Here is a 19404-nt window from a genome sequence, read left to right as displayed (position 1 = left end):
TACTGGTAGTCATCTATCTTATTTTTAGCTAAGTAAAATTTTACAAAACAGTATCCTTAAAGTAAATGTCTCCCTGAAAAGATTTCAGAATTACTGTTTCTAAAAATCATGCATTTGAGTCGGTGTGATGGCTGATCAGTGCCCTCTTCAGAAGGTTTTCTGTATTGGCTGTACTGGTAACAACTAGTCATAGACCAGAAACTTTTAACATTAGTCAGATTTTAACTACCTATAAATACACTTACCAAAGACCATGATGCCCTAATTATATTTTTAGAAGAACAGACAAACTACACTAACACACAACTTTACTGGGTCCATGCTGTGACTGTTGAAAACTAGTTGCCCATATCTTTAAGGAGGGCCCACTTAACACCAGTAGTATGTTCCCTCTGGAAACAGACATTTCATACCATTTTCACACTAAAAAGAATTCAGCTTCAACTGACAAGCTCAGTCATATACTTGCTCATCAAGTCTAACATTCTTCTGCAAGCCCATATACACTTTTTTGTACCCTCAAGTCTAAAATGGATAGAACTTGTTCTCTACAGACAATCTTTCCATCACTCAGTACCACTGAAACCTTCTCTTGACTGGAATAACTTAGCCCTAGTGTTTTACAAACATTACAAACACCTTGTATATTAGAAATTAATTTACACTGAAAACTCCTGGCTAAATATTGATGTAAATAAGATCTCATACTTGCACATGAAAACAAAATAATCTACATAAATTCATGGAGTGACTTGTGAAAAGAATGAAGAAAACTGCCCTTGCTTCTTTTCACTGTGGGGACAGTTTCTATATAGACCATTGATAATTTAGACTCTACATTCAATGCCTCAGACTCTGTAAACTCTTGAGTGTCAGCTGAATTCTGGTAACTCTGCCATGTCCTTCAGTAATGTGTCCAAGCTCTTTAATACAAGGGATGTGGATAAGTTTCTGACATTTATTTGCCTCATTCAAAAATACCTATTTCATCCAGATAAAAGATTTTTAAAATGTTCCACTTTCTGCTGATTAGAACAATGAGTGTTGTGCATTTAACTTGAAACTTAGTGTATTTTTCTTTACTATTATTCAGAAAACTCTCTTGATCTATAGCATGGGGCATAAAGAAAGTTTATCTTGTTCTATTCTCCCATATTGAACTCAAAGTTACTATTAATAAAGACTCCATATTCTGGCATATGTTCTCAGTTTAAATTTGTTCAATAGTTTCCAGTAGAGAAACACTATTTTGAGTATGCTCAGCTAACATTTCTGGTTGCAGTAAAGGCAGAAACAGAAGCTGCTACCTTCTACAGCCACCTGTCCTACTCTTCTGATGAACACTGTCAAGGTAAGGACATTTAGATGCTCCTAAAACAGCTCTTTAACAGCTGCAGACGCCCACAGGAGGCTTATGTTAATATGGTTGGTTGTGAGTTCTAATACTTACAGCTTTGACATATGAAAAGATTAAACATTCCCGTCTATGGGGAACTGTGAAGTCCAACTTAAATGTTGTTAAACTGGTTATTAAACATATAAAATTAGAAAAATCAGGAACTGGGGATATTCTACACAGAAAATATTTCAGAATTTTAGTTTTTCAATTTCTGAAGGCAAGATGACAGAAGAAACCTGTAATTTGGTATAATGTTCTGCTTAACAAGTGCTCTAGAAAGAAAACCATGACATAATGAAAACTTACAATACAACAGTCAAGATTCTCGCATTTAAAATAGAGTTTTTTACCTGTCGAAAAATCTCAGTTAGAAAATTAACATTGCTTCTTTTAGAAGAAAAGACTTTCCGGACAATTTCAATATCAGTTAAATGCTCTTCATCAATACTGCAGAGGCTAGAAGAACTTGGTTCTCTCTCTGTTAGAGTGCTTGTGTTAGAATGAGATTGTTCTGGTTCTGCATTTCTATCCTGCTTATCAGTACTGTCATTTTTGCTGTCCTCCCTTGAAGCCATGCTGGCAGCTGCTCTCTGAAACAAAATTTTAAAATATTCCACAGTTCATTTTTAGTACAGCAATATAACAGTACAATTTAAGTAGAATTTAAAACAGCACAAAGAATTAAAGAAAACAAACAAACAAAAGGATTTACTGCATTTTAAGGCTTCTAATGGCTAGTTGATTAAAAACAAATAGCAGAATTTGAGAAAAGAAAGCAGCATTGCAGGTCTTTTCAAAGTGAATTCACAAATATACACTTTGTTTAGAAATTCCTTTTTTTAAAAACTTTTCATTAGTTGTAATTATTGGAGGAAAGCATACTGCTGACATAACAATTAAGCCAAAAACATGAAAACAAATACATTTTTGTGTATTTAGTTTTACCTGAATATTCTTTGGCACATTTTCACCTTCCATCCCAGGAATATGAGGTCCTGTATGAGGTTTTGGCTCAAGCCAGAAAGACACCAACCATCTAATGACAATAACACGAGCCTTGATGAAAGGTTCCTTTGTGCAATATATTGCCTCATTGGTTTCAGCATCTTTCTTAACTATTACGTAGTGTGGCTTTGGTCTCATTTGTGGTATATCTGTAAGAAAATAAAACATCTCAAAAATATGTGCAGAGAGAAAGATCTGCTTAAGAAAGAAATCCTAAAACCATAACCAATACATATGAACTTTCAGAGCTGTAGTTTTGTTGCATTCACTGTTGCACCACTCATTCCAAGATGCGCTGGAATGGATGCAACAGAGAAAATGTCAAGAATTGTAAGACATCAAAACAGTTGCATTTTCTCCTGAAGGGAGACAACACTGTTGATCCAAAAGACAGACACCTGTATCTGTTATGAAGAACCTTTAATTTTTTTATCTGAAAGTGATTTCTACAGCCTCACATTTTTGCTTGCATTTCTTTTCTATGTAAGTAAACATATTTCATTATTTTCAGGTTCTTTTAAGCTACATCATACTCAATATTTAAAGATAAACTTCAGCAAACTCACTACTTCAAATTTTTACTGAAAACTACAAAGTTCCGAGTAGCAAAATAACTGTTAACTAGACTATGACCTATACAAGAAAACTACTTTCATATAAAATTAATATATTGTCAAATTTCATCATGGCTACAATGGGAGATATATAATTCCAAAATGCAAATGCAATAAACACAGCCTCTTCTGGCCCAGCAAAAGGCGAAAGATTAATAGAACAGAGAAATCCTGCTCCGAAGCCACATGAGCTTTGCAGCTTCACCTAGCGCCCCATCTGCACTGGCTAATTTTGCTGGACTTTGCTGCCAGACCACAGGCACATACATTCTCCTATGATTTAGCCGCAAGATGACTCTGTGGCAGTAGCTTCTGTACTGGCTTGTAGGGAGTGTAATGAAGGATGCTCAGAGGCACATCAGCTGGCAGGAACTGTGGTTGTTTGGGGACTGTAACTGACAACTCAATTTTTGCCATTCCATGTTCTACATGATGGTTCAGAACTGTTTAGCTTTTCTGGTTCTCTACTGTGCTAGAGTCATCAGTACTCCTGACTCTACTTCAGAAAAAAACCCCATGACAGTACTTAGTAACTTGGTGTGGATGGAATGAACATGTGTGTTAAAAACATTACAAAGATGGGAATACACATGGATCTCATTTTTAAATTGGGCATTTTTTTGTGACTTAACAGTACAAAATGTTATTTCTGGGTTTTACAACCCAAGACATGGTGCAGAATAGTTCTGCATTACCAATCATCAACCTGAAGCAGCAACGGTACTTTCATGTGCAAATGACATTTCTGTGCAAGCGGCATGGCAACCAACTCTACTCCTTGTTCTAAAAGGGCAAATATGAGATGTGCTCCAAAACAAAAAGAAGATGAAGATTTGTGTGAGTACTGATTATGGTATGTGCTGTCAGGACACCCTGATGCTGGCTGATGTTTTAGTACCATGATTTTCATCTAGTGAGAGCAAAAAAAACCCCAAGAAACTCAAACCAAAACAAACACAAAATGAACAAAAATCCAAACCAAAAAACCAACTAACAAAAAGAAGGAAGCATGGAAAATAATGGTCCTATCCATATACAGAGAGTGACAGATTGGACAGAGATGGTATGTAGGCACCTCAACTCTTCTACAGCCTGCAGTACATGAGCAAGATAGAAGTTCCATGGTTTTACAGGCCAGCCAGAAGGCAGTTCAAGGATACTAATGGTGAAAGTCAAAAAAGATTTTAAAAAGTCACACTGAACAATATAAAATTATTCCCTGACTATATCTTCCTAATGCAAAGTCAAGAGTTGTTTTAAAGGATCCTGCGTAACTTTGCCAGTTTATGGTGTTAGAATCCAAGAGGGACAAATCTGGACAGCAGTGAAGAAATAATCAACTTTTGTCTAGGCAATTATACTATGATAGCCTTTTTAAGACATCTAAAGTGAAACCAGCCAACCTGCCAGACTGCTGTAAAGATTTCCTTGTTATCACTACAAATACACAAAATCCAGCACCTGCACTGAAGATATCCATGCTGGTCTATCTTGGTGTCATTTCAAAAGCCACACACGTAAGTAGTGATAAACCCATCACATTGCTGCTAAACCGAGGAATGTTTCCTCTACAGACTTCAAAACCACATCCACACTTTTCAATGGAAGCATTATTATTAGAGGAAAAAATCCACATGATTCTTGCATACCATCTACCTACGTAAGTAACAAATGCACAGAATACTCTTTGACAAGTTTACAAATGGTTTATTTACTGCAAATGATAAAACCCCAGTATATTGTTTACATTCTGTGGAAAGGAGCACGTTAATAACAAAATTAAAAACTAAGATATCTTAAACAAGCACGTATAACAGTACAATCTGCGAAAAAGGAAGCAAATGCCTGGTAGCACAGCATTTAAATATGCAAAAATCAGTGCTCTCTGGTATCTACTAGCATTCAGCAGAGCACAAAGACTGCAATACTGGCAGTATTTTCAGAAGGACTAAACATGCAGTAAACACATTTTTGCAGCACACTGTCTCCTTCTTGTTTCATGATAACCTCTCAGAACATCCTCTTTCTATAATTTGTTTCAACTGCACTATGTGCTGCAGCTGCTTCTCAAATGTATCCTCCTTCCAGCTGCTTCTCGTATTTTCACATTTCTGTCCATCTTGGAAGAAGGTATCAAGGCTTCAGATGAGACCACAGACATAAAACCAAAGCAAAACAGAGCTTGTTAGATGGACTCAAACAGTACAAGAGGAAATATTCCCTTCCCTCAACTTTTCATTTTTTCTTTCTACTGTGTTTTGGGCTTTCCCCACCCCCTGCCCTTCCCCCTCTGGGAACCTGATGTGAGCTGATGGCAAAAAGGGCAGGAAGCTGCAGGTGGTGGAAGACATACACATGGTAGAAAATTAACAAGCTAGCAAAAACACAGTGAACACCTGTAAGCTTTGACCATGCTTAATTTTTAAGACAATAAAGGGTTCATAAGGAATGAAGAGCTGAAGACAGCTGTAGGACAGCCCACTTTAGTGTTTCCCTGTAAATGAAGGAGCCCATCTAAATGGCTCAGAAACGGCTATGATGGAAGAAGCAACGCCCCGGAATATTACTGCCAGATCTATAGTTCTTCCTAAACAGCTTTTAACTCAATCTCAACAGATATTTAACAAAGACATTACAATCAAAGTAAACACTAAGGCAAAAAAAAAAACCCCAAACCAAAACATAATAAAGCAAAAAACTCTAAACAAAACCAAACCAAACGAAACAAAAACAAACAAACCAACCCCCTCAAAAAACTATCTCATGGGCTTTTCTAATGATGTATTCCTCTTCTAAGTCTGTAATACTAAAGCCAGAATTTGAAGGAGGCACATACTAGCTTTCTTGTAACTGGAATGCTTGGTGATTGTTGCTGTAACCAACATATTTATCAGGAAAGAAGGAAAGAAATCTCAGTCCAATATACTATCTCCAGTAAAGCCTTGTATCAATGCTTGCTTATTAAAACTACTGTTCTGATTTGTACCTCATGACTTCTCCTAAATTAAACATTACACCAGTAGCATGAGAACTGTTCTCAGTAGCAGGCTCAGTGCCCAAGTTTGCCCTGCTTTCAGCCTCAAGGCTGTAAATTAAGAACAAGCACAGGATTATTTCCAAATAGGCTGGGAAGATGCATGCCAGAGAACATCTTAGAGGAGAAAAAAATTATTCAACTTACCGTGCTTCTCTTCTTTTCATCACTGTATTGTTCCAAAAATCCTCATTATAGTTGCTCACTGTGCACAGTTATAAGGCACTCACAGTACTTTTGGAGATCTGTGCACATTTCTTCCTGTTTCTCATTGTCCTCTTCTTTACTAAGGCCTTGGAAGTTTCTTGTTTACAGTTCACAGAAAAACAGAGGACTAGAGTAACACTTCTATGGAAGACTCAATCAAGATCTTCACAGAAAGAGAAAAATAGCATTTCCATATTTCTTGTTCTGGAGCATCAAGCAATGGTAGGTTTTTCTCAGCACTGCTTACTATCCCTCGTGTAGCTATTTTATCGCTGAACCTCTTCAGCATCTGCCCAATAACTCTTATTCTACTGTTACTTATGGCTGTATTTATACTGGCTCTTCTCCCCTAGATGAGAAGGCCCACTGTTTGTCTTTCCCAAGAGAACACGATTTTGACACAACCATCTCTGAAATCTAAAATAAATAAATAATCTGAAATCTAAATAAATATACATGGACTGGAAGAAACTAAGACCTTTTCAACAAACTTCCCCAACGGCCTGATTTTAGATTATGGAACTGTGTCTGGAGATCGCTACTAGTTCCTTTGAGATGCTGCATCAACAGGTAAGAGGAATGGTGATGTGACTGTATTACTCAAGTGACGAAATAATAATTTAAAGCCTGTGTACAAGGTATTGCTTTGCAGAGTCTTGAACTCTGTTGGCCTACAACCAACATGTGCATGAATGCATGCAAACCTTAGATAAAAAAAAAAAAAAAAAATCAAGATTTGCAAACAACATTCTGGTTTAAAATGAGCTAAAAACTCTAAGTAAAACTCAGGTTTGCTTAGACAAAACCTAACATTCCACTCTCTATATGGAAAGATACATTCTAGCACCATCAGCTTTGAAGAGTGTGCTAAACCCTAGCTTCCTTATCCTTCTGCAAGCTCCTGATAAAATGCAGTTGGCACAAAAATGTAACTTTGCCCTGTCAGAACTGTGAGCAAGCACCATGTAATCCAAACACTGGGATTTGTACAGATAAAGCCAACACACCCAAAGAACAGCACACTAACACCTTTTATTTCAGCAGCAGTAGCTTCTCTTCAGAGCACAACTGAGATCAACAATATAGGTCCCATTAAAGAGCAATTTTACAAGAACATTTAAGTTACCTCATTGAGGCCAATATAGCAAGATTGACTCTAATGAAAGGGTCAGAGGCTTCCACAAACAAAGAACTGAAAACCACAAACAGGAACCTTAACATGTTCTTTCATGACAAATACTTTTGGAGAATACCCTTCATGGGCAACATGACTCAAGCTAAAAACTGCTTTGCTATATTGTCTTGTTAGGAGTTAGAGAGCACAATTACCGGTCTCAAACATTGTTAAGGCCACAGAAGGGAGGAATTTGTTACAGGAAGTTGCTAATTCCAGGCCTGACAGAGGCAAGATCTGGTTAGCACATCCTGGTTAACACACTTCCAACTGTAACAGACTGTGAGAAATGAAGCACCTGCTTATACGCATATCACCAGTCAAAAAAGCATCATCCCAAGTTATAGGACAGGTGGCATCTGTGGCCACCAATGGCCACCAAAGCTCCCCTGAATATGCCTCCATGGACACCCAGAATTTGGGCTGTATAAACACAGTACAAGATGTACTGTGTTAGGATCTAGGGAGAGGTTAACAAAGCTTAGGAAGAACAATGTATTACTGATAGTGGATACATAGAATACAGAATTTAGGGGCCACAAGGACATTTGCCAGAAGGTAAGGAAGAAATTATTAAAACCATCTCAGCAATTCTGCTGAAATCAGATCCAATTGGGTAAAAGGTAATTTCGCTGGGGGAGATTGCGACCACTGACTCACCAACACAAGAAACCCACCATCTCAGAAGAAGAGAGAGACTGAACATGCAGACTAACTACATGAGCTGCATTTAACCAACAGCAGATGGAATACTAATTAATAAGAGAACTATATTACTTGTAGCCAATAAGTATTAATTCCTTTGTTTGCTAAAATGTATAAATAGTGAAAAGATTTAATAGTCAGCGGCAAACCTTGTGGACCCAGCACACCTTTCAGCACAGAACTTACTAACAGATGAACAAACCAGGACCTGCACCCCACCACCAAGCCCAGGGTGTAGAAGGACCAACAAGACACTGCTGGATCCATGGGCGGTGACTAGCTTCTGCTCACACTCTCTCTCTCTCCTTTTCCCACTCTCCCTCTCCCTCTGTCTTTTCTTTCCTCATGCACTTAGTGTCAGTACTGTTGAACCAGCATTTGGTCTTGTTGGCACCCTAGGTTGGGTAGAGGCATCTCTCACTAATCAGATCATAACATCACTATCAGATAAAATGTAATGATCTTATCAGCTGTGTTAACACTTACCAAGTATAGGGTTATACAAGCTGGTCTCCTTACAGATGTTTGGGAAAATAGAAGGTAAGTAGTACTTCTTAAAATTTGAGAATAAAAATGAAAATCCCTTTTCCTGGTTTTCCTTGTTCTTCCATTCTAAACTCTTAACCTTAAAAAAAGAATTTGGACAAAGTAAATATCTACAAATAGAAGAGACAGGTAACTGATAAAATGTCCTCTTTATAAGGTATTTCTTTGAAACAAAATCATATATATATTTTAATAAACAGTTTTAGAAAAATGAAACAGAAACTAGCTGGGAAATGTCAATGAAACAAAGACTGTTCTCTTCCAAAATACTGTTTGAAAATGAGCACATAAAATACTGAAACCAACAGAAATACATTCGCTTTTGCAGACATCTTGCCAAATCAGGGAGTAAGCCCAAATTGACTGTTTTTAACAAAACTGTTTTTATACTTCAAAAAGTTTTATGAAAAAGAATAATTACCAAATAAATAATTCCAAATAGTTCTTCAACAACTTTTTCTAAGACAATTTGACTAACAAGTGTCCATATAGTCGTTATAATAGGTACTTGGATCCATTCGTGTAATTGGCAACACAAAACAGACAAATTTTTCAACCACAAGCAGCAGAAGATACAACTCTAAAGTTGAGTTACACAAATGTCCTTTCAAGGATTGTGATTGCTAAACATTCCCCATTATGAAGTGTTTTCCTACATGGTAAGTACTACCAAGCATGGTAAGTTCTCCTCAAGAAATCCAACATGCAGTTTCCATCTTTGTTCCTGAGAATCCATCTGCCTGCAGAGCTAAGTGACCTGCCAAGTCTATCATAAATAATATAAAGGAAGACTTCCCTCTCTCTTTTTTTTTCCCTTTCCCCTCTACTTCCCCATTTCTTACTCAAAGGCCACAGTTCTATTATGATCCATTTTCAAGGCAATGAGTAACTCAGTACAACGGGTGATACATATCATTCAGTGACACAAAGTCCTTTAGCAGAACTTTGTATCAAAGGAGCTAGCAAATATCAGTGCCTCTAAAGGGACTTCAGCAAACAACTTCAGAACTCACATAGTGAACAAGCTCTATGACACCTATCTCAATGACTTACCTGCATTTAAATATAATACTAACAGTTTATTACAGAAAAATCTTCAAAAATATAAGGGCTATTTTTCTTCAAAGTAAATAGCCAGCATTAAGCTTACCCTACAGATCACAAGTATGAAGACCTCTGTTCAAAGTGGGAGATGCTGGAAGCAATAAAATGAGGTTGAAAATTATTCCAGCATGGCAAGTTCACAGAGAAAGATAGATAAAGGGAAGCCATGAAATGTTTAACATTTGTCATACATGTACACTGTCCATCTTCTCTAGTAAAACCTGCAAAAGTGTGAAGAAAAACTTACAGATAGCCGACTGGGTTCTGTGGGACAAGTCTGACCCAGAAGGAAGTATGCAGGAATACCTACCATGTCATGCAGCACATAACAGCACAGCAGGCTCAGAAGCAGCACATGCTAATTGGCCAGCAAATCAATTACATAACATATAACAGCTGGGCCACAGTTTTTGACAGAAGCTTTTGCTATGCCTTGTACTGACTGAGATCATGGAATTGTCAAACTTCAAAGGGAAGAACAGCGTGTGTGTCTGAGTTGCACACCATGGACTAAATACTCATTCAACTCTTCATTTTCTGCACACAGTTGATCCAACTGTTGGTTGAAGACAACAGGACAGGGAAGGGGAGATGAAAATTAGAGGGGAGCTGAAATCAGCATTGCTAGAAGTGACTGAAAGGTCTTGTTTTGTCTCTATGCCACAGTCTGATAGAAGATCCTGTGGTAACAGATCTAGGAATCTTCACACAGAAGACAGGGGAACATTCTTCTAGAAGAATTTGCTTTTTACAAAAAAGGGAGCGGCAAGGAGGAAATCTTTAAAATATTTTTATATACATTTGCAGTGCTACAAGTAAAAAACTTACTATAAAGGACAAAGAGGTGTTACTTGTTTCATACTTGTTTGCTTGAAAACTATAGAACATACCTGAATTACCATGTATTTCAAAAGTGCTTCTAAAAAATAGCTTGTTAAATCTTCTTGTCCTTTATCTCCTGATTGTGGAGGAACAAGTGGAGTGATTTCTTCTATAGTTACTTGAGCTATTTAAAGAAAAACAGAAGTACATCTAACATTTAGACCATTTCTTCTCATGCATAAACATCTACCAAGTTATGAAAGTAGAAATGCACTGCAGCAAGCAGAGACAGTTACAGGTAAAACAGTCCACCCACAGATTAATGAAAATCAGGAAATTTTGACTAATAAACCACCATGGAACTAATTTCTTACACATATAAAAAGCACAGCAGACAGTAAGTAGGTTTTCTCTATGCACTTTTGGAATCTACCTGCCAAACCCAAATTTTTCCAAAAGGTGTAATTAATTTCTTCTGGAATTTATGCAAACAACAGTGTAACACTTATGGTACACAAATGCCAAATCTTTATTTACATCTTTTACCATTTTCCCATTTAGCAGTTGATCAGTTACATTTCCTTTAAGTTTTACTAGCTGTATCCTTCTTTGCCACGACAGTGAAGCTAGTTCAGAGTTGATTTTTCTCCTGTTCCTGTAGTTAGATGTTCACATATAATTCCTTGCACTTTGAATTTCACAAGATAATAATAAAAAAGGGCTTAAGTAGATAGCAAAATTTTACTTGCAGAGCTATCCTGCCATGAAATTTGTCTGCTGTGTTTCAGCAAATTTAATTGCTAGTCATGGAGACACTGCTTTCCTCTACAAGCAATAAAACACTCAAATACTAAGAGAAGATGGAAAGAAGGCAACAGTACAACATTCAGGGGAAAAAGCGTTCAAGTTCTTATTCCCATTTATGTGAGTGCACAGTTTGCACTTACATTCAAAGACCCCATCTAACTGCAATTCATTAATAAATGAGTTTCAAATCCCACTATCAAGAATAAATTGAGTTAGGAAGCACTTAATACTAGAGTGAACAAAGGAAAAACTGTCCTAAGAATCATCTTAAGAGAAAAATCATCCTCACTCTATTGATTAGGGCCAAGATAATGACCTTACCATTAAGAAAAAAACATCAGAAAGTATAAAAACCTCATTTCAGCATGCTCAAGCTTTTCCACTGATGCAAACCTTTAGCACCTCAAGTTTTGCAATTTACAAGGTCTGATTATTTTCAAAGATTCCAGGTTGCAAGAATAGGACAGCCTTAATTGCCTGGTCATACACAGACGCATTTGTCCTTACACATTGCCCTAACAACCACTCACTCTCTTGAAGGCCACACCAGAAACTGCTTTGCACAGCCTGCTCCCTGGAGTATGAACAAAGCCAGTGCAAATGTTCGACACAAGCAGAATTCACCTGTGCAAGTTTGCAGTAGATGCAGGATCCTCTTGCAATTCTTAAGAATTACACACAACTGGTCAGTTTATTTTCACCACTATGTGTTAAGCTACAATAGCCTACCTGGGGGGAAAAACCCCAACAACCACAAAAAACAACTCCTGCTGAAAAACAACAGAAAAGATAGAAATTGCTGCAGAACGAAGATCTGACAAACTGCTAAGAAACTCATCTCAGCTCCATCACCTCCCTGGGTACATATGCATGTCAGTTACTTCAACTTGCGTTGTCTGTGACAAGATTTGAATTATGTCAAGAATTGAGTAATATTTCCGAATTACTTACTTTCTTGGACATTAAGGGGAGGGTTAATGAGATTATCTAGTGTTCTGGGTCCATATTCAGACTGTGGTGATGAAAATCCAGGAATCAAGCAAGAAAACATCCATAATTGTTCTTTACTACAGTTATTCTGAAGTGCTTGCAGCCACAAAAGAAAGAGACGCACACCCTCTCGACGTATCTTAAAGGAAAAAGCATGGAATAAGTTATCTTGTCCTAGAACAAACAAAAGCATTTCCATTTGTCCTGGAGGGAGAAAGGGAGCAATAAAAAAATGAGAACAGACAGTATGACCCCCAGCAATCAGCAGAGCCAAACTAACATATCTGCTGCTCCTGATGAAATGCAAGGGCAAGCCTGGCACCTTCACTGCTGTTTGCCTCAAAGAATTTTTCACAGGGGTTTCTCTGAAAGAAGAGAAAGAAAACCAACACATATCTAATCACTTGCTTGACTACAGCACTGCGAGATGCCACATTAATTTTTCAGAAAATACAAAGGTCAACATAAAATTTCTAAAAGTGTTCATGAATTATAACAACAGAGTGAGCTTTCTGTATCAGAAGGACCAATTCTACCTTCTTCCATTTCTCCTTCAAAAAAAAGGTAATGGACTCCTAGAGCATTCCCTTCCTGCCTCTCACACTGGAGAATTTCAGTACCAGAGGAGCCTGCAGGTGGTTTACAGAGGAGCTGTACAGCTGTTTTGTCCCATGGTCAACCATTTAAATTACTCTACCCACCAGCAGGTCTCCCTGGCATAGATAATCTTCCAATTCCAAGGTAGCCTGAGCCCTAGCATCAGCTTCTTTGCCTCTAACAATGAACAGTTAAGGCTTACTATTTTGTTAATGCAAAATCCTTTAAACCACTGGCTACTCTATATAAACACTTTACTACTGTGAGTAGTTTTACTGAGATAAAGCTGATGATTTGAAGTCATTCTTTCATGACACACAAGTCATGATCTGATTCTCACTCCTATGCTTTTACTGTGAAAATTTGTCCTTATGTTCTTATTTGTATTTTTAAGTATTGTAGGTAAAAGACCATGCAATTTTTTGCAATACCTTTAATGAATTTCCAGTGTGAAGAAGCTTCTTTAAAATCAACCCTAAAAAAAAAAAAAAGAGAAAAAAATTTGCTTTTGTTCTTTCTTTTTATATTAAGTAAGATGTCAGAGTTCTCGGTCAGACTTGATAGTCACTTTTAAACAAGTCCTTGGCAATCTCCAATTTAATCTTGGTGACCTTGATACCTTCAAGCAATTGACTCAATGCCAGAAGGAAAAATAACCAAATATCACCTTTCATAGCTTCCTCATATAATATCTTTCCCCAAAGATTTTTGAGATGTGCACATTAAAAGTAAGTCATCACTACGCATAGAATCAGCATTCCCTATTTACAAATACCTCATGTGAATTCTGAAATGTATTACTAAGAGAAAAAAAATAAGGAAAAACATAATAATTAAAACTTTAAACTTTTCACCTGTTCTTTCTCAGCCACTCTTCTATTTCTATATTCCCAGATTTAAATCTATCTAGAAGAGTATTCACTACATCGGTGAGGTTTTTTGTCTGTTTCTCTTATTTTCTTTTTTATTTTCCTTCACCCAGCTTTTTTCAAGACCATAACCCCTGTTAAGCCACTTTAAGGAAATGAATGGCATAGTAGCCACTAATTAGTAGCTATAAACAAAAAGTAAAATGAAAAAAAGAGGGAAAGAGAGAGGGAGAAAGCAAAAATCAACTTACCAATACTATGAAATTGCCATCTCTGATGAATCCTTTCAGGGAGGAGTTGTAAAATTTTCTATAAAAAACCAGAACCCAAGGACGTATGTTGTAGATATCACTCTTGAAAGACCAAACAGCCCTTTCACAAAGGCTACAGATCAGAAGCTGAAGCATCAACTTAGAAAATTCCCACAATGTTTTCCTTGGAAGCATTATTGTCCTTTCAAGATGATCCCATTCCTAAAGCTAAGAAGCCCAAAGGCTCTGACAGACTGTCTCTGAGTCCTGCATTGGAGACTTCAGATGTTACTGCAGGTCATTTGGCTCCACTGCCTCTCTGATGGATACTGCTGCTTACAGCAGAGGGAATGGGATGGAATGGGATGAGTGCCTGTCTCAGTTGCCCTGGTTCATAACAGATTGCATTAAGTTATTCCACCTTTCTAATGGCTTCAGCTAGGATGTTCAGCTGTCAACTTGCCTCTGTGGCACAAGCAAACATTTGCTTCAGCCTTCTCAACCAAGGGGTAGTGAGCTACAGCAAAACAATGAAGACAAGACCTCTACAAATAGAATGATCATTTCCAGAGACAAGAAACAGAGCACAGTTAGTAATTAAAAATCTATCGTGTAGGACTTGCAACATTTACACTAGACGCATTTGCAACTTGTAAATAACCCGATTTCCCAAATGAATTTCTGGCTGTGGCCCTCCAGCACACTGTGCAAATGCTTCCAAAGCACAGATCACCTAATACTCCTTTATGCAGGAACTAATGAACAAATGAACTAGCTCTCTTTCAGATTCAGCAATGTACCTCACTAACAAATAAATAATAACTGAATTCATATTCAACCATGTGATAAACATCAATAAGCTTTTAGTTTTGCAGATTTTTAAAAAGCACAATGCTTGTTCTATAATTATAGAAGCCTCCATCAAAAAGGAAAGATGAAAACTGGACAAATATAAGCTGTTTCTAAACTACAGTGTCTGCTTAGAAATGTTCTAATTTTGCTAAATTATTTCATTAGTATCTAATTAATCTTGATTAAGATATGCTTTAAGAAACAATATTGTGAGATGCAATTTTCAAGTAATGAATATTTTTTAAAATAAGGAATATTTTTCAGAAAGGATCTAGAAAAAAAATGTGCAGTAGCAATCTATTATGAGAGAAATCAGAGATAATATGCAATCAAAAGGTCAAAAATAAAATGATTAAACAGATATCACCTTTCTAAGAATTTCAATGGGTATAATACATTATGCAGAAATACCACCACCAAAGACTAATCAACTATCTAGAGACACAGAAACATCTTTTTTCAGTTAAGATATCTTCTTGCAAAACTGCAAGTCAAATTTTTATTTTTCACACAAAGCACATAAATGCAGCTCTATGCAAAAGGGAGAAGGAATGCAGTTAAATGCAAAGTGTATTTACAGACAACTGTAGAATAACAGGACTTAAAGCAAAAAAATTCAAAATATCTTACCTCAAAAATAAAAAGAATAGAATCTAATTCTTCTCTCTGAGACTTGTGACCTAGTTGCAAAAATAAATAATTAAAATAGTTAAATAGTTAAAAATAATCAGAAGATGCACTTTCTCTATCAAAACAAAGACCCTTAAATGTGTAAAATGAAAACCTGCATTTATACAACCATAACTTTGCACTGCTTCTGCAAATAAAAATTATACTCCACAAATACAAGTTTATAGCAGCTACAATTTGTATAACTTCCTATTATGGCATCTACAGGTGGGAGAGATTAAGTTACACAGTATCTTGTTAAAGAATAATTCCGCAGAACACAAAGTATAACACCTTAAGAACCCTCACTTTGCAAAAGGGCAAACAGAGTCATCAGAGAATAAACACTTCTTCCTCACCTCCACTGAATGCACATCTCATTGCTCTGCCTTTATTTGCAAAGTTAGTTCTTAGACATATTTCTGCATAGCTAATGTTATCATTTGTGACCAAACAGAGCTTTATTTATAGCATCCTGCTTTATTTTGTAACAAAAACACAAGCATCAAGACAAAAAGAGTTCTATCTGAAACACTTACCTTTTTGTTTAAGGTTCACTTCAATAGTCACAAAGTTTTCAAAGAACACATAATATATATGTGAAAAATGTAGGTCAAAAAACTGTTTGAGATCAATTGACTCTGCATTCTCTGAAAAACAGAACAGAGCACTATTTATATTTCTTTCAAATATTCAGAGTCAACCATTATCCAGTGGTAAGAACTGAAATATTTAAAAGAAAAAATACTGGTTTTTAAATAATTAAATCACTAAATAATTAAAGAAACTATTGACGTTTTCATTCTTTACACTGAGGCTAATGAAATTCAGTATGGCATGCTGTAAGCGCCTAGTGAATTTTAAAGCAGAAAGCAGCATCTTCTTGTACACCCATTGTCTGCATGACAGTAATGCAAACAAACGCCTGCCATGAACCCTAATTCCATCAAGACTAGCACTGTACAGATCAATTTGGTTTTAATTGTCAATTTAATAGAACTAAAGCTAGTGACACTGCCCAAACTCTACAACAGAAAGACCATCACAATCCCCAACAGTAATTACTAAACACAACTAAGCTTAAAGAACGTGGAAGAAGGATGTTAAGTGAGGAACACATCTGCTCTGTAGAGAAACAAGCTGGGAGGACACAAACAGCAGCACTGGATTCCCACTGTTGCTTCCTTATTCCCTTCCAACTTCCAACACGCACTTTACTTTGTAGTCTGGCTCAGTCCCCCACCCTCCTTTCATTGTGTGCTCTCAGGAGATCAGAAGATGGGACCTCAGGGATACCATCAGGTATCACTGTATGTATAGAGGAATGTGCTTTCTTGTGTACCCCAGGAAGGTTTCCAGACTCTCTTCCCACAACTCTCTAGATGGTTTTCTGCAAATTCCCAGTAAAGAAATACACAGTGACTTATCTTGATTAATTTTAAAGTGATCATTTTAAACAATCAAGCCTTAGTACACACTGAAACAAAAGACATTCCCTCTCCTGTTATTCAACTACATAAGACTTGAGAAACTAGGTGGACAAAACAATACCATGGAAGCACAGAGGAACAGGAAGACAGCATTTCAAGTGGCAAAACTCTCCTCTTTTTCAGAATACTCATGGGAAACAAACAAAACCAAACAAAAGCAAAACATGAAGAAAAGTGAGGCAAACAAAACTTTTATACCCTTTCACCAGCTGTATACACTGAGACATCCTCTTTCACTGTAGATATATCTTCTAAACAGCTCCTTCTGTGTTGGATCACAGGGTTTTTAACCTGTTTTAGAATTACATCAATCTGTAGCATCTCACACGACTGGATATACAAAAATGGCAGAGTATAAAGACAGGAACAATCAACTGAAAGGATGGCCAAAAGCATGGCATATTTTCAGTTATGTTTTCTTATGTAGCTCTAGAGGATTATTAACTCAATTTTAACACAAATTTTGCCATAAAAGTTTCCAGTACAGATTTAATTTTTGCTGTATCACAGCATTCTGCCAACATCTTGCATAATGAGCGTAGTAGAGCCAGGGTGCTCTTGGAACAGTAGGGCTATATCAGCAACCAAGATCAACTCAAGCAAGGCAGCTCAGCTAGGAATAAACAGCGGTCCAGAGCAGCAAGCGTGCGCCTGACCATCTACAAGCTTACCAAACCCCCGGGTTTGCAGAAACTGCCACATCACCTACAGATCAGCAGCTCAGCTGCTACAGTTTAGAGACACAAATGCTAAATGACAACAAAAACCAATTCCACTTGAAACAAGCTGAATGAGTATTTTCAGTTGATCAGGGAAATGCACACGAAATGGAGCTATGACTAGAGCATAAGCACAACAACTACAACCATTTCCGCTCGTGGGCAGAGCCTTAAGTCAGTCCTAGGCTAGGGACAAGTAAATACTGGAAGGAAAATAAAGAGTTTGAGATGGATGGATTAAACAAAAAAAAAAGAGAAAGCAATGATTGAGACCTTCAGGAGAAAGAAGGGTGACAGAAGATATCTTGTAGTCCATATGTTTATAGGACTGTATAGGAATTGCACGTAGAAAGCAGTGGAATGGTTCACTCAATGCAAAGGTGCAGAAAACACTAGTTCCAAATGCTAAAGGGATAGGAAGCAGTTAAACAGGGTCCCTTCCAGTCAAAACACAGAAATGCTGCATTTTTGCAGGCATGTTAAATGTTTCATTTCCTGAAATAGGCCCTCATTCTTTCCTCAGACATGGGTCAGCTCTGAAGCAGACCAAAAGAAAAAACCCGAATGCCTAAACCAAATGTATTCTTTAAACACTCAATCTTAACACAAGAGTCAGTATTTTTGGAGATGCTATTCCTAAATTCTTCAGGCAACAAACTGAAGACTTGTCTACATAACCAGCTGAACACTGACTATCATTTTACCACATAAGTGCATATGTACAACTGGTACTGTGGTAAGGCATTCCATCTTTGGGGTGCGGGATGAGGAGGAATTTCAGAAAATTGTCTTTTTAAATTTTTTGTTTGTTTTCTACTTATTTAAGAATAATATGGTGTCAATCATCTCAAAAAATGCTTGAAGGAGCAGTGGTAGACCTGTATTACTACCACTAACACCCAATTAACATTAAAAGCATACCCTCAGAATACAGTTAGAGCTTGCAAGAGTAGGAGGAGAGTAAAAAATTCCTTGACTTTGCAATTTCTATAGCAAATGCACTTTACTCTGATTCCTTCCTAAGAACACACTTGAGAGCATAATCAAAAGCAAGTTTTTTAAATTGAAACCAGTTAATAACTGAATTCTTGCAATAAATACTATTGCTTCAGATGGAAGAAAATGTAACATTTTATTTAATGGGAATTTTATTCTTTTATTACGTGAAAATAATACTTTTTTAAAAACTCACTAACTATTTCTGTTAATGCTGAAAAACAGCTTTCCTCCTAAGGGAGGGAAAACACAGTTATTCATCTGACAGGCTTGCCACCTACAGCAAAAGAGAACATCTGCTCATCATCAAAAGACACCTGTAGTGATTCAATCAGCTGCTAGTGCAGAAATTTGGAACCTTGCATTGGTCAAGAAGTTTGGAAGTCATTAAGAATACCCTGACATGAATTATGGCAAGAAGAAGGAGGGGGAAAATAGCAGATACAGCATGGAGATAACAATGTAGACCTTAAGAGAGCTTGATATGGCCACCTGTAAACATCATTCCATTTCACAGCTACCTCTACACTGAACACAACCCATAAGACTAATAC

General features: G+C 36.9%; 1 protein-coding gene across 16 annotated transcripts in view; it reads right to left on the bottom strand.

Moving 5' to 3' along the window:
* The window catches only part of RALGAPA1 (Ral GTPase activating protein catalytic subunit alpha 1), a 131011-nt gene that overhangs the window by 103212 nt on the left and 8395 nt on the right, over nt 1–19404 (bottom strand). For 15 of the 16 annotated variants that reach the window (XM_048307428.1, XM_048307429.1, XM_048307427.1 and 12 more), the window contains exons 2-10: nt 16185–16295; nt 15607–15656; nt 14125–14182; nt 13436–13479; nt 12369–12546; nt 10679–10794; nt 8625–8763; nt 2345–2553; nt 1750–1989 (exon numbers count right to left, since the gene is read on the bottom strand). In XM_048307428.1, coding sequence (XP_048163385.1) covers nt 1750–1989; nt 2345–2553; nt 8625–8763; nt 10679–10794; nt 12369–12546; nt 13436–13479; nt 14125–14182; nt 15607–15656; nt 16185–16295 — 1145 coding nt within the window. Of the gene's footprint in view, nt 1–1749; nt 1990–2344; nt 2554–8624; nt 8764–10678; nt 10795–12368; nt 12547–12687; nt 12817–13435; nt 13480–14124; nt 14183–15606; nt 15657–16184; nt 16296–19404 lie in introns of those variants that run through there. The other variant, XM_048307436.1, reaches the window with a different exon arrangement.

The sequence above is a fragment of the Corvus hawaiiensis genome, chromosome 6, assembly GCF_020740725.1.
Source record: "Corvus hawaiiensis isolate bCorHaw1 chromosome 6, bCorHaw1.pri.cur, whole genome shotgun sequence".
NCBI lineage: Eukaryota > Metazoa > Chordata > Aves > Passeriformes > Corvidae > Corvus > Corvus hawaiiensis.
Note: the sequence above shows the minus strand (reverse complement) of the source record. Positions and strands in the feature narration are given on the sequence as shown.